Below are 15,552 nucleotides of genomic sequence, written 5' to 3'. Positions count from 1 at the left end.
GTCATTTAACATATTGGAGCTTTGGTTTCCTCATCTGAAGGATGCAGTGAGGATCCCCCTTCTGATTCTTTGTGCCGACTTAATGAGGTAACGGTTATGGAGAGCAGGCAGAGTGTAAGCCCTCTGGGCATATTAGTGTATGATCACTGTTAATGTGAAAGTGCCTCTGTTCTTACCTATGTCCTCAAGGATGAGATTTCAATATGCTGCCACCTCCCCTTGCATTTCCAAGGGTCCTCATGGAGCCTTGGAGCCCTTCCAGCCATTGTGGGAAAGGCTGAGCGTCGGTCATGGACCTACATCTAGCTCTCAGAAACAGACGACTCTATTCTACCACCAATCCTATTATGGTAACCATCCTTCATTTTAGCCATGTCAAGCTTGGTTTCTGTTATTTTGGCCTTCTAGGTGCTTTGTATTTTATCCACACTGTATGACTCAGGGTAAGTGAGAACCCCAGCCCTCTGCTCCTCAGACTTTGGGAGGGTGATCTCTCCTGCCTGTGTTTGCAGCCCCAACACAGCATCTCCTGAAGGCCCTGTGTCCATACAACTCAAGCTTGGTCCACTCACCTAGCGTGGGTTCCTTGGTAAAGCTGGCCTCTCCTCCAAGTCTTCCCCCAGAACTTCTGTTCATAAGCTACTTGTGGACCTTCCTGTCAGACATGCCTTCCTCCTGCAAAGATTCTCTTCCGTCTTCTTTATGGCATGTATAGGGGGCCTCTTTCTGTGGTCTCAGCACCAGTGTATACCCAGGAGGCCCTCACTGGTGTCACGGTAACACTCAGATGGCCTATGTTATTGACACCATCTTAAGGAGTGAGTGAGCTGAGTGCAGGGTCCTGCCACAGATCAACATATTGAAACTGGGATGATTTGGGTAGAAAATCATGCTGCTTGTGGATTGCTTCTCCCTTTTCCCATGTTGTTCAAAATAGTGACCCAAAGGAAAACTAGAAAAATCAACTCTTTTGTCTTTTTTTTGAGCAGGGAAAGTTTAATGTAAAAAAGCATTAGCTATAACAGGTGATTGTAGTATTGGGGAATTAGCTGCTAAGATGTAAAGAACTCTAGAGACACAGGAAGAGCAGATCCAGGAAGCAGCCCCTATCTTCAGGTCTGAGGCAGGGCACCCAAGGAAGGAACAAATATGGATGAGGGTGCCCCCGTCGCACACACACCCAGGGCTGAAATTCCTTGGACTTGTGGGAGAGGATACAACCAGGGCCCACTGGATGAGGGAGACATTTGCAGAGGTGCTGCACTGGTGGAAATCTTTGGGAAGTCACACTTAGTGGTGTCAGGGAAAACCGTCCAAAGGAGAAACTGCATGTGAGACCAGGCTGAGAATTTTCCCAAAGTGTTGGTGTGCTCAGAAGCTGCCCTCGGAAGCTGCCTAGAGGGAGGCGGCATGCATCACAGGCCACAGGAGCCTACAGGGAGAAGTCACATATCAGAACCAGAGACAAAGCCTGTCCCTCCTCTAGGGTCTCTCTAATAGCTGGTTCTGATAAAGCTTAGCATCATGCTGCTTGACTGGAGAGCTTTAATTCTTCATATGGCTTCAAGTTACCATCTAGTGTCCTTTCATTTGAACTTGAAGCATTTCTTTTAGGGCAGGTCTGATGGTAAAAAACTTCCTCAACTTTTGCTTATCTGGGAATATCTTATTTTCTCCCTCACTTTTGAATGACAGTTTTGGCTGGGTATAGAACTCCTAGTTGATAGATTTTTTTTTTTTCTTTGAGAACTTTGAATGTATCAACCCACTGACTTCTGGCCTCCAGGGTTTCTGATTAGAAATAGGCTTGTAGTTTACTGAGGATCTCTTGTCTGTGATGTGTTGCTTCTCTCTTGCTGCTTTCAAGATTCTCTCTTTGTCCTTTGACAGTTTAATTATAGTGCATCTCAGTGAATTTATCCTATTTGAATTGTAGATTCATGTCTTTCTTCAAATTCAGGAAGTTTTAAGCCATCATTTCTTCAAATAATCTCTCTGCTCCTTTTTTTTCCTTCTGAGACTCCCATAATGTGTATCTTAGTCCCCTTACTGGTTTCCCACAGATCCCCTCTGCTTACTTTTCTTTATTCTTTTTTCTTTTCATTCCCCAGACTCAATATTTCAATTCATAGGACAAATTCATAGAACAAATATATATTCCTGATTTTTGTTTCTGCCTTCTCAAATCTGCTTTTGAACTCAACTGGTAAATTTTTCACTTCAGTTATTGTACTTCTCAACTTCAGAGGTTTTTTTCCTGTTTATAATTTCTATCTCTTTATTGATATTCTCACTTTTTCATGTATCATTTTCCTGTCTTTGTCTACGTCTTCCTTTAGCACTTTGAGCATCTTAAAGACTGTTGTTTTATAGTTTTTGTCTAGTAAGCCCAACCTCTGGGCTTCCTTCAGTTTCTACCAGTGTATTTTGTTCCTTTGAATGGGCCATACTTTCCTGTTTCTTTATATGCCTTGTGATTGTTTTGTTGAAAACTGGACATTTGAATCTTACAATGTACCTCTGGAAATCAGCTTCTCCTCCTTCTTCCCGGATTTACCGTTTCTTTGCTACTGAAAAATTTCTCTATGTTGGGGATCAAACTGAAGAAGTGTAAGGTCTTCTCTGGCCTTTTCTGAGCCTTCATCTCTTCTTGGGAAAACCTAGTGGCTTTCTAAATTTTCCCATATATGCAGTTGCTTCTGAATAACCTAATCCTTAAATATCTGGCTCCTAAAAGGAGAAAAAGAATTTTTTTAAATGTATTGCTCACTGAAATTCCCTGGTAGGGGCTGCAGCTGGTAGGGATTGCAGCAGTGGTGGCCAGCCCTTATGCCCATACCTCAGAAATCAAAAGCAGCACTGAGCAATCAGAACACAGAACTCTGATATTTGGAGGACAAGGTCCTTATTGTCCACCCTGGCTCCAGCAAGCCACACCAGGAATGTAGGCACAGCTACCTGCCATGGGGCTGGGACATGGTGTACAGATAGCCACTACCACACTCAAGATTGAAATTGACCAAAATTAGCCGCAGCTTACCAGCCAAGCTTTCTCCTGGAGGCTACAAGCTTTCGGATAGACTCCAGAGTTTCAAAATAGTTACTTCAGGCAGTTTTTGCCAATACAGTTTTGGTACAGGTGGAGAGATTCTTGGTGCTTCCTACTCCACCATTTTCCCTGACATCACTTTGTCTTTTGATCCTTTTAAGATAAATTCTGATAATATAGTTCAATTCAGTCTAACTACTGTTTATTAAAGACCAGCCTGTGTAGGATTCTCTGCTTGAGGACGCAGAGGAATAAGAGGAAAACAGGAACTCAGCTGACTATTTCACAAGGTGATGATAAGCAGCATAGCAGAGACCCAAGCAGGGTCAGGAGAGGTTCCAGGTAGGAAAGAAAAATAGGCTACAGGATGGAGGTATCCTTAAGGATGGGCAGAGAGTTAGGGATCAGGGAGTGGGGAAGATGGGGCAGTGAGCCAGATGGGGGCTGAAAGGAGACTTGCCTGTGGGAGAAGATTGGACATGGAGAAGGAAGAGGATAAGTTCAGGAGGGAAGCATCCTGAGGCACGTGTGGTATCTCATGGGCTGCCCCCTCTCAGGCGCACTTTCTGCTGGATCCAGGAGTTCTCTTATGTCACATCTAATCCACTCTCCACCTACCTGCTGTGAGGCATAAAGGTAGTAGGTATATGAGGGTCAGTCAGACGTAAATCTGGAAAACTCAATTGATGGAGGAAATTAAAAAGGAAACTAAAACAAAGCTTGATGACAATTCAGGAAGTTAATTACATGACATGTGCAAATCTCAGTCCATACCCTAAGGTGTGTAGGAAATGTAGCTTCCTTTATGTTTTTAGCAACAACCTAATTTGTAGTTTTGCACTCCATTCTAGTCCATGTTGGATTCCTGATCACTTCAGGAGTTTTTGCCCCATTTTCCCTGAGTCCGCATCTAAGTTCGGTTGAGGATGCATCTGGTTATTGTGATGTCTGTTCTATTCATCTCCTAGGGCTGCTGTAACAACCCTCTGACTGGTGGCTTAAACAACAGATTTATTCTCCCAGTTCTGGAGGCTAGAAGTCCAAAATCAAGGTTTGGAAGGGTTGGCTCCTTCTGAGGGCTGTAAGGGAGAATCTGGTGGTTTACTGGCAATCTTTGGCATTCCTTAGAGTGTAGAATCATCACCCTGATCTCTGTCTTCATCTTCACATGGCGTTCTCCCTGTGGGTGTCTGTCTCCAGGTTTCCCCCTTTTATAATAACACCATTCACACTGAATTAGGAGCTCACCCTACTGTAGTATGGCCTCATCTTAACTAATTACATCTGCAGTGGTCCTATTTCCAAGTAAGGTCACAGTCTGATGCTCTGGAGGTTAGGACTTCAGCATATGAATTTTAGAAAGGACATAATTCAACCCACAACTTCTTACCATAGAGCATCTCTGCCTCACCCATTTCTTTTCTGGTCCCAGCCATGGGATGTGCAACTCGCCTGTTGCAGAAAAGATGTCCCTCCTGCTGGTCCACATGGTTCATCAGGGCCAGCCCCTCTCTGTTCCTTCTGCGCCATGGTTTGTGGCACAGAAATACATTCATCTACCCACACTTGGCACTTGGGCCTGGGGCTCTTGGGGAGGTGGTCTGAGGCTCCACCTATCCGAGCATGCCATGCAGTAGTTTCCCTGAGCTCTAGCTGCCTCCCTGGTACTATGGGCAGGCAAGCGAACAAAGGATCCCTCTCTTCTCAGATGTCTTAGAGAGGTTTTGCTGTTCCCTAACTTTAAGACCAAAACTCAGAACCCTCTGTGGAGCCCCTAGTGTATGTAATCTCTCAAGGCTGCCTCCACTCCCAGGTAGGAGAGGTGTTTGTTGTCTGGGGTGTCTGAGGTGGGCATGGAGGTATGAGCGGTGCCTTTCCTCCTACTCCAGATGTTTCCTTGAACACATTTATGTAGACCAGGGGCTGGCAAGCTATGGCCCATGGGTCAAATCTGGCCCACCACTGGTTTTGTAAATAAAGTTTGATTGGCACATAGCCACACCCTTTTGTTTACACATTGTCTTTTGTTGCTTTTGGCCAGCAGTGGCAGAATTGAGTAGTTTCAACAGAGACTGCGTGGCCCACAAAGCCAAAAAAATTGACTGTCTGGCCCTTTGCAGAGAAAGTTTGTGGATTCCTGGTGTAGATTATTGTGACACAAAAGCCTAAAGACTTTTGCCGCCTTCTGCTGTCATATCTCTTCCATAAAGCAATCATCATAGGGTGGTCATACTGTCTGAACACAAGAGATGGCAGAGAGAGGAAAGGAAATATTCAAAATGAAATAGTTAGTGTATCAAAAATGTCACCTTGCTAACAGGTGTGTACAGTTTGTGAAAAGTCATTGAGTGGAGCAGGTGTGATTTGTGCTGAATTTCAATAAAAATGTGCCAGGGGAATGGTGCGAGGGGGTGGGGACAGTCTTACTCCATCGTGATGCTCTTGGCATCATGGAGGTGAAGGGTACCATTGAGGTTGCCCAGGTCAGAGTCCTAAGAGGACATCCAGGGCCTCGTGGAAGAGCCGGGCAGAGACAGCGTCAGCCAGCTAGGCCAGGGTCCTGCTGCTCCTCCTTAGTGCCCCTCCCATGTGCAGACATGGCCAGAGAACACAACTGGGTCTCCAGCACTGGTTAAAGCCCCAGACTAAGCACAGAGCATCTAGGACCCAAGACCACAGCATGGAGCACGTGTGGTCTCATGCTTGCCAGGTAAAGGGTACAAAACTGGGATCCGGCTGGTCTCTACCCAAAGCCCATGAACAAGTGAATTAGTCATTCTTATTCTTTTCATTACAGAGTAAATGAGAGCTATTTATTTACCCATCCTGAAACTTAGTGACCTCTGGAGTATAGCTAGGAGCCATTTAAAGGTCTTCATTTTGTAGGAGACAAAAAATCAAAAAACCCACACACACCAAAAATTCCCCTTGGGGTTTTCAGTGTTACAGATGGTCAAGTTTTAAGTTCAGATGAAAGACACAATTTGTGCATCTTGGTGAACTGATTGATCCTCACTGTATTCTAATTCCAGATGACCCTGATTTACAGTTCTTGGATGCATTTTTCTGATGGCTCACTTAACATGTCATCATCGTGGGCCTGGGATTTCTGAGAGATGGTGTGTAAGAGGAGAGGGGGATTGCTTTGGAAACTTCGCCTGCCCCTTCCCCCTCCGGAAAGAGAGGCCGAACCCCAAGCACCCCTGCTATTTCCGCAGCCTGTCTGGTTAACGCAGACCACTATCTTCCTTCTAGCCCGGGGCCTGGAGGCACGCACTGCCTGGGCGCCAGCGTGGAGCACGCGGTCTGTGAGAACTTGCCCTGCCCCAAGGGCCTGCCCAGCTTCCGTGACCAGCAGTGCCAGATGCATGACCGGCTGAGCAGCAAGAAGAAGGGCCTGCTGACAGCAGTGGTGGTTGACGGTAAAGGCATATGGCGCATCCTTTCAGAGCGGCCTCCCTCCCCCGCTCCCCAAGACCATAAACACCTCCTAGGAAAACCCACAGGGCATCCCCACCCCCACAATCCACCCAAGAGGACACTCCAGTCCTGCCCAGCTCAGCCGTGGACCCACAGGGAGTTGAACTTGGATGACCCAGCTCAGTGAGATTTCCCAAAAGCAGCTGTGAGGCAGGCAGTGGACCAGATACCTCCTGCCCACCCCCTACCCCCGTTCTGTTCATAGCAAGGTGGGTGTGCTGGCAGCCTGCCATCTAATACCCTGTGGTGCCGGGCCCAGGCCAGCGTTGAGGAGAGCGAGGCTCTGCAGGAACAGGACAGCGGGTTTGTGTGCCTGCTGTTTCTCTTTCCAGTGGTGACGCTTTCTTGCATTTCTTTTCTTGGTTCATCTTGGGTTGGCTCTTACTCCTTGACTGGAGTGTTTGGGTAAAGTCGTTTTTTTTTTTTAACTTAGGTAACATTGGTTTATAACATTATGTAAATTTCATGTATACAACACTATATTTTTCACTTGTGTATACACTACAGTGTGCTCCCCACCAGCAGTTAAGTTTCCATCCATCACCATACAGTTGACTCTCTTTACCCTCCCCCTACCCCCCTTCCCCTCTGGTAACCACTACTCTGTTTATTGTATCTATGTGTTTGTATTTGTTTTGTTCCAGGACAGTTTACAATTTGGGGAAGATGATAATAAGCACAGGTCACATTTTCTTTCCCAGAGTTTTCTCCCAAATCAAGAGACTCTGCCCACTGGACATTACAAGCATTTCCAGTGGCAGATAAAATTCGAGGTGGGGTATCAGGTCTATAGGATATGTGATGTTTGTTTATTGTCCATAAGGATCTCCCAGGGCCTAGTTCAGGGTTTTTTATGCTTAAAATTCTGTTCATCTTCAGGAAACAAGAGTGTGTTATAATGATGACAACATGGTCCCATTTATAGAGCATATCATGTGCCAGGCTCAAGTTAGCTCTACTTATATCATCTCATTAAATATGCAAAACCACCCATGCAGAAGGTGAGAGGTTACAGGTTACGTGACACGTCTAAGCTGCTGCATGAGGAGCAGGGAAGGAACTGAGCTCAGTTCCGGAGGAGCTGACTCAGAAGATAACCAGCTGGCTTCCAGTAAGACAGAAAGATTTCACGAGTGCTGAGTGAGGATGCTTCAATAAGAACTCAAGCAACTGGGCCTGATTTTTACACAGCCTCTGAAGTATTTTGCAGGAGGCAGAATACTTTGCAGGAGAATGAGGTTCCTGTGCCAGGACTTAGGTTTCTTCCCTGTGATCTGAAGAACCTCTGAAATATACACTCTGTTACAAGCTCAAGCGTGCATAACTATGAGGGGGGTAGACCCAGGCAGCACAGGGAATAATGGCCTCAGATCCGCAGCTTTTAACCCAACAACCTGACCCATCACCTTCAAACTGACGTGGGATGTTCTAAACCAGAGCAGAGAATACCAGCCCACCCAGCCGCGGGCTCATTTTAAAGCATCGCGGAGCTCCCCCAGACGTTTTCCTTTTTTACAAAGACCACTACCTCTGGGAGCTGTGTGATTATAGCCACCCTGTTGCCTAACCAGCAGATTTCCAGGGAGATGGAGCCTTCACACCCTCGGCTTTCCCTGCAGACTAGGGAGAGGGAGACCCGTGCTCCCAAACAGGGGACAGGCAGCTGGAGGCTGGGGCTCACAAAAGAGCCTTGTGGCTCTGCCTGGGCATTCATCTGATGCAGGCAGACATTTGAGGCTTCTAGACGTCCCAGGCGCACTCAGACCCCTAATCGGAAGGAAGATAGTGCTGGCAGGGGCTGCCGTGTTTGCAGCGCAGTGGCAGGTTTTCATGAGAAGCAGCTTCATTTCCAAACCTTCAACCATCCCCAGACTACCAGATAAGGATGGTTTAGGTCCCCTGTCTGTCCTCTCCCATGTCTTGGGAGCAAGAAGAGATCGGGTCTAAGACGGACTCACCCACTCTCATTTCCTCTCTGCCATGTGCAAGGCCTTGTTATTCTTTCCTTGGTCTCTTGCTCCAGTTTTCAGTTTTCCTGCCTCATTTATTCAATGCAGAAATCCCACTGAAATGTCTGTTTTTCCACAGATTTCTCCAAGTCCAGATTAAACTTCTATTTTACTTCTAACCACTTTTGGATCACTGAGCTCCTTGGTTCCTTATCATTACAGAGGCTGAGGCTGATGTCTGCCCAGATCCCCCTTACAGGAAGCCTCCAAGTACAGCTATTTGGGGAAGCTCATTGTGTTCAGAATGTGTTTTTACCCACTCGCTTTTTGTTTCTGCCAAAGCAATAAATAATTACAGCCAGAGTGCCACCACCTTTGATCTGAAAAGTGGAACCCTACTTGATAAGGACAGTAAGCACTCTGCCTTTGAAGGAGAGACCCCAAGTACAGGGCTTTGCAAGGGTAGCTTGACACATCCCCCTCTGGGGTGGAATTGTCATGACTTCTTGCATATTTGGTTTCATTTCCTTCTCAAATATAAACAGAAGCCAGCGGTTTTTTTGTTTTATTTTGTTTTGTTTTAAGGAGCGTTTCATGAGGATAAAAACAAAATAATAAATGCCCAATTCAGAAGGTAGGGGGAGAATAGAGATTATAAGTGTTCCTCTCACAACTCGGTTTGTAAAAGGCACAATTCTAGCTCAGCCATGAGAGGAACGATTCCTGTGGTTGGGCTCTGGGCTCTTCTGAAGCCCATTATGACTGCCCTATTCATAGCGTTGCTATCGCTGTGGAATTCTTTGGCGAGTGACGCACAGTTCAAGAAAGGGGAAGCTATATTTTTTTCTTTTTCCTCTTATTGAAAAAAAAAAAAAAAGGGAATTCTTGCAGAGGTAGATTTTCCAAGGGAGGGCTCAGGACCACAAATTCATACCACCTCCAAAAGAAGACAAAGACTTTCCTTAGAAAATATTTCTAAGTGGAAAAGCCTTTAGACAGAAACCCATTGAGATGGCCTGTTGCCAAACCCACCCCCTTTCTGCTTTCCCTGTGGAATCTCATTTAAGTGGAAGCCTTCAAGAGTTTAGTCCTCCCCGCCCAGGCCAGCAGGCCACGTGCCCATTGAAGTGTCAGAGGCCTTGGCAAAGGCTGTGTCTGGACGTGGAGGTGCTTTCCCAGCTCCCTCTCCCAGCTGCCTCTCCCCGACGTGGTGGAACCCCCTCTGGGTCTGAGCCTCCCAAGGGATGGAAGGTCTGATGGTCAGGGCTCTCTGACTCCAGCTTGACCACTCCGGCTAGAGCTGCTTAATGAAAAAGAGAGTGGTTGCGAAGATGCAGGGTATCTCACAGGTCCCCAGGGCCGGGATGAAAGTCTGGGGCCAGGGCCTCTGAAGATGTCAGGACCTTCTCTCCGTGTTCACCACAGCCTGCGTTTGTGACCCATTTCTTCCTGCTCCTGCTACAGACTGGCTTTCTCACAACTTGTCCGCATACAGGCTGATGGGCAGCCCACTGCACCTTTTATGAAGTCTTCATCCTGTATTCAAATCCTTTGGGGCCAGATGTGGTTGGGAGTCCAGAGCATTTTAGGTGTTAGAAAAATAACAACATGCATCAAATATATATTATTTAATATCCCAGTGGGGTCCTGGGAAGCACCCCACAGTCAGACACACAGACATCTCTACCAGGCAACCCATGAACAGTCTCTAAGTGGGATACTGAGTACTACCAACAGTCTCATGTCAGTCAAGGCTAATTTTGCTGCCTAATGTGTCTGCCAAATATGTTTAAAAAAAAATGCTTGCAGTTTTCAGAGCTTTTGAATTTCTGAATTGTGGATGAGGGAGTGTAGACTTCTTAGAGATCCCTCATCAACCATGAGCAGACAGAACCTCTCTATCTAATTTCAGTGCTGATTTCCCAGAAGAGAGAGACTGATTGGTCCAGCTGTGGTCAGGTGGCCATTCTTGGTCCAATCAACTGAGGCCCCATGAGGCCTGCCTATGAGGTTGTGGTGGGGAGAAAGACTCTGATTGGACCAGCCACAGTCATGTGGCCACTGCTGGTCCAATCAGCTGAGGCCTGGCTATGGGGTCATGGTAAGCAGCTTTGTGGGTAGGGAGCTGAGCAGCCTCCTCAGCGTGTATACCCCACAGAGGGCCAGGAAGGGCTGGGGTGAGCACCTGTGATGACCTCAACCTTAGTGTCTCCACCTTAGTAAGAGTTTGTAACCACTGGCAGTAAAAGAACAAGAGCACTAAGAGCCACAAGTATTGTCTGCACCATCCTCATCCTGGAGCACAGCGGGGGAGCCCTCCAAGCCCCCACCAAGCAGATGTGGTGGTGTGGCTTTTAAGACCCCAAGTCCATCTCACATGCCCTGTCTGTGGCTTCCCCATCCAAGTGTAAGTCCTGACGACAAGTGAACCAGTGAGAAGCTGGGACCCACCCCAAACAGTCAGCCTCAATCCGAATTTAATCTCAGCACATATCAGCCAGGCAAGAGGGATGTTCCAAGCTTCTTTCCTTAGAGTGTATGGTTGTATAACTTTTAAGAAGATTTGACCTCCTTCTGTACAACTGTGGATGTAGGAGTGTTGACACTGCCCAAAGCTGAAATCCAGCACCTCATGTCATTTATCAGGAGATTAATTGCCCACCCAGGGCAGCTTGGAGGGGAATATTCAGAGAATGTCGAGAGGTTCTGAGCTGCCTCGAGTTTTATAAAGTTTATCCTGAGTTGCTTTGGGACATAGTGCTACACGTTCCTAGAGGTGTGAGGTGCCCTGAATTCTGAGCAGAATCCTCAGAAAAGGAGATGGACAAATGGAGGGAGTTCCAGCTGAGCAGAGGAAGGAAGTATTACCTCTGGACTCTGTTGTGGGGCCTGGGGCTCCCAGACCACAGGGGATGGTATCTGCAGGTGGGAAAGTGGAATACAGGTGGAGTTGAGTGTACCTTGTTGCCTGGGGTCATGGTCAGAATCCCCTCCATCTGAGGTTGGGACCACCTGCTTTGCAGAGTCTCTACTTTCCTGATGTTCACACCAAAGAGCCCAGAAAGGGATCTTCATCCTTTTCAAGTCTGGTCTTTCTAACTTACCTCAAAAGAGCCTCTACTTTTCTACCCAAATCCCATTTTCATCTCTGCCTAAATCAGAGTATACACTCATAAACATTCATAAAACTGGCGGTTTGTTTTCAGCAGCACCATTTTGCCCCCTTGGTATCTTTGACCCCCAGAGTTCTCCATTCAGAAAGAAAACAGTGATGGTGGAAAGAAACCAGGATGGGACGAAGAGGCCAGGGTCTGGCTCTGCCAACTGAGGGACTCTGGGCAGCCATGCACGTTCTCTGAGCCTGTGTGCTCGTCTGTAAGATAGAATGATGACAGCACCCACCTGAAATGCGTAGACACTACTTAGCATGCTGCATGGCACCATCATCATTACTACTGCTACTGAATGAATCTCCTCAAAGCTCAGTGACTCCAGATGTTGAGGCAGCACTTCAGTTTAAATGTAGTCCATAGTTGTGGAACTGCTTTTTCCAAGGGATCCATCCTTACAGTGAAACACTAGAGGAAGCCCAGTATGTGGAGAAGGTATATCCATTCAAGATGGGGGCTGTGTGCTGCCTCTGTCTCAGTGGCTCTCTGAGATGCTCAAAGGAAACCTCAGGGTCCTAAAGAGCACCTCCAAAATCTTGTCAAGTTAGCCTCCCAGAACCTGATCTCAGTTTACATTTCAGTCTCCCACAGTTCTCCTTTCACTGGCTACCATCTTGGGTTATTCCATCTAAATGGAGGGACAACTGCCCCCAGCTTGCCAGCTGGAGAAATGGATCATTCCTTCTAGTATTATCCTCTTGTCCTTCTTGTTTTTGTCAATGTTTTGTCATTCCTTCTTGTCCTCTGACAGCTCAGATCAGACCCATGAGGCTTTTCACAGTCTGCCTCATTGGGGATTTGCTGTGTACTTGTCTATAAGACCACCAGGGCCTTGAAAGGCATGCATGACTCATCTTTCTTTCCCAAGCAGTGCCAAAAGAGTGCCTTGTGTGAGAGAGGGGCTCCATCCATGTTTGTTAAATGAATAAACAAATCATTGTTACTTTGCTTACCTGGGAATCTACCCTTCACAGCAGATTTTTCCCTCCACCGCTAACTGGAACAGCCAAGTTGAACATCTCCACTGTGCCCCTGTAGCTTCTTTCTAGTGTTCTAAGACAAGACTTATTTTGTTGATCATGTTGATCAGCAGCGCTCCATGGGAGAGGAGCTCTATGGAAAGCTGTTGACCACAGTGGCAGTTTAGTGAATGTCCCCCTATCACAAAAGCTCCAGAACCTGGATAAGACAACATGTCTGCTCTGACAAGAACTCTCCAGCTAGGATGCCATGGTCTACTGAGACCAAGGCAGCTCTAGAAGCCTTTTTTTTTTTCACCCCTGCCCTTGCTCACCTGAGACCACCAAAAGGATCCACTGGGGAAGTTTCATGGTGGAGACAAAGGGCCTTGCAGAGACAGCACAAAGATGTTGGTGTTTCTCTCTCTGGAAGTTCCTTTGCAAATTAATTGTATAAACCACATTAGAATTAGGTGACTGAGAGAAAGAGAGAAAAGGTGCATTTATCTTTCTCAATTGTGTACAAAAGAACAAAATCCATTCATTTATTAAAAAATAAATAATCCTGAAGCTTTCCTACAAAGATCAATTACAAGGCAAGGAAGTCCCCTTTCACCACTACTTTTTCAACATCATACTGGAAGTCCTAGTTAATGCAATAAGACAAGAAAAGGAAATAAGAGGTACAGTAAGTCTCCTACGTATAAACAAGTTCAGTTCTGAGAGCACGTTCATAAGTCCAATTTGTAAGTCCAACAGAGTTAGCCTAGGTACCCAACTAACACAATCGGCTATTTAGTGCTGTACTGAAATAAGTTTATAATACATTCGCATCTTTGAAAGTTCGCAACTTAAAGGTTCATATGTAGGGGACTTACTGTATACAGATTGGGAAGAAAGAAAACTATCTTTATTTGCGGATGACATAATCATCTATGTAGAAAATCCAAAAGAATCAACAGAAAATACCTCCTGGAACTAGTAAGGGATTATAGCAAGGTTGCAGGATATAAGGTACATGTACGAAAGTCAGTCGCTTCCCTATATAACAACAATGAGCAAGTGGAGTTTGAAATTAAAAAAACAACGCCAGGGACTTCCCTGGCAGTCCAGAGGTTAAGACTCTGTGCTTCCACTACAGAGGCCTGGTCGGGGAATTAAGGTCCTGCATGCCGTGCCGTGCAGCCAAAAAATAAAAATAAAAGGAACACTGCTGAAATTCTTAAAAGCACAATGCCATTTACATTAGCACCCTCAAAATGAAATAATTAGGTATAAGTCTAACAAAATATGTATAAGATCTATATGAGGAAAACTACAAAACTCTGATGAATGAACCAAAACAATTATAAAAATGGGGAGATATTCCATATCAATGGAAAGATATCAAGATGCCAATTCTTTCCAATTTGATATAGAGATTCAGGGCAATCCTGATGAAAATTCCAGCAAGTTATTTTGGGTATATCAACAAACTGACTCTAAAGTTTATATAGAAAGATGAAAATATTTACCAAGACCTTCTGTGAGCCAGGTCCTGGGACTGACCTGAGGACAAAAGATGAAAGTTCAGTTCCTTGTCCTCCAAGGGCTCCCATTTCCATCAGTTCTTCAATCTAAAGGTAATTACAATCCATCCTCTTCAAACTCCTGTAGCAACAGGATCCGCCTTATAAGAAATCCCCTTGTATATGGGAGTTGCTCAAACGATTATAGGACGGTAGGATTTGAGGGCTTTAATGGAGGAGTGTGCAAAGTGCAGATAGAGAGTCCAAGTCAGAGGTGGCATGAGAAGAGAGAGCTCTGGAGTGGAAGTTTCTGGGGTGCCAGGAATCTTCCAGAAAGCTAAGTGCAGGGAGGGATTTCCAGGCAGAGGGAACAATCTAGGCAAAGGCGTGAGATCTTGGCATGTTCTGGGAGCTCACTTCTTTCCAGCAGCAGCAGAAACCAGGGTTTCCATCCTGCCTGGGGACATGGCTCTTACAAGTTGTCCTAGAGGATTCTGTGTCCCCTTTCTGTTCCTTATTCCTGCTCCGTTTCTTCCAGGGCCTTCTTACCACATACCACAGCCCTGCAGCTTTTATCCAGAGGCTGGGGAGCACTAAAGCTTTAGCAAAAGCCACTGCCATGGAGACACCCCTGGGCCTGCTCCCCTCACTGGGAGGCCTTCTTGTTCGCCTCCTCCCCCTTTCCCACCCCAGGCTCACCCTTGATACATAGTCAACTTGCTTAGAGGTTAGCACACCACAAAATGTTTGTTCTGCCTGGTATTTTTAATACCTTAAGGAAAAAGAAATACTGTGTCTTTGCAAAGGATAAAGAGAACAAGGTACAGAAAAGCCCACAGTGCCTTCGCCTCTGTGTCATTCACCTGATTTCTCCATTTTCTGTTTCACGCGTTCCAAGGGCTGGGTGCAACATGTGCCATGTACCTGTGACCTTGATCCCATGCCGACTTCTCGTCTCTTGGGCTGGCCTGTCGCTCATGTGCATCTGCACCCTGCATGGCCCCCAAACCCCATCCCACGTCAACGTCCACCCCTTTCCCTCCTTAGATAAGCCGTGTGAACTCTACTGCTCGCCCCTCGGGAAGGAGTCCCCGCTGCTGGTGGCCGACAGGGTCCTGGACGGCACGCCTTGCGGGCCCTACGAGACCGACCTCTGTGTGCACGGCAGGTGCCAGGTGACGTGTTTTCCTTGTGTCCTTGGCAGGGCTTTGGAGGGGAGGCTCCCTCCAGAGGGGCTCAGGGTGGCGGGGGCCTGGGTGAGGAATTGCATCGGTGGTGCTGCCACCTGCAGCCTGGCACCCCTTCCTCCCTCAGCAGTGACTGAGCATGAGGCCCAAGTGCAGGCCAACCAAGAGTTGAGGTGCTGAAAGAGTAGTGGCAACATGGGTCATCTCAAAAAATTTGGAGTAACTTTAGACATCATGACAAAGGGAAGAG

The 15,552-nt window shown here is 46.6% G+C and overlaps 1 protein-coding gene across 1 annotated transcript in view; it reads left to right on the top strand.

Annotated features, from left to right (window-relative positions):
- ADAMTS17 (ADAM metallopeptidase with thrombospondin type 1 motif 17) overlaps nucleotides 1-15,552 on the top strand; it is a 346,664-nt gene that overhangs the window by 222,243 nt on the left and 108,869 nt on the right. The window contains exons 12-13 of the mRNA XM_024732060.1: nucleotides 6,305-6,471; nucleotides 15,163-15,290. Coding sequence (XP_024587828.1) covers nucleotides 6,305-6,471; nucleotides 15,163-15,290 — 295 coding nt within the window. The remainder of the gene's footprint in view (nucleotides 1-6,304; nucleotides 6,472-15,162; nucleotides 15,291-15,552) is intronic.

This window comes from Neophocaena asiaeorientalis, unplaced genomic scaffold (assembly GCF_003031525.2).
Source record: "Neophocaena asiaeorientalis asiaeorientalis breed wild unplaced genomic scaffold, Neophocaena_asiaeorientalis_V1.1 scaffold362, whole genome shotgun sequence".
Taxonomy (NCBI): domain Eukaryota; kingdom Metazoa; phylum Chordata; class Mammalia; order Artiodactyla; family Phocoenidae; genus Neophocaena; species Neophocaena asiaeorientalis.
This window is presented reverse-complemented; position numbering and strand designations above follow the sequence as displayed.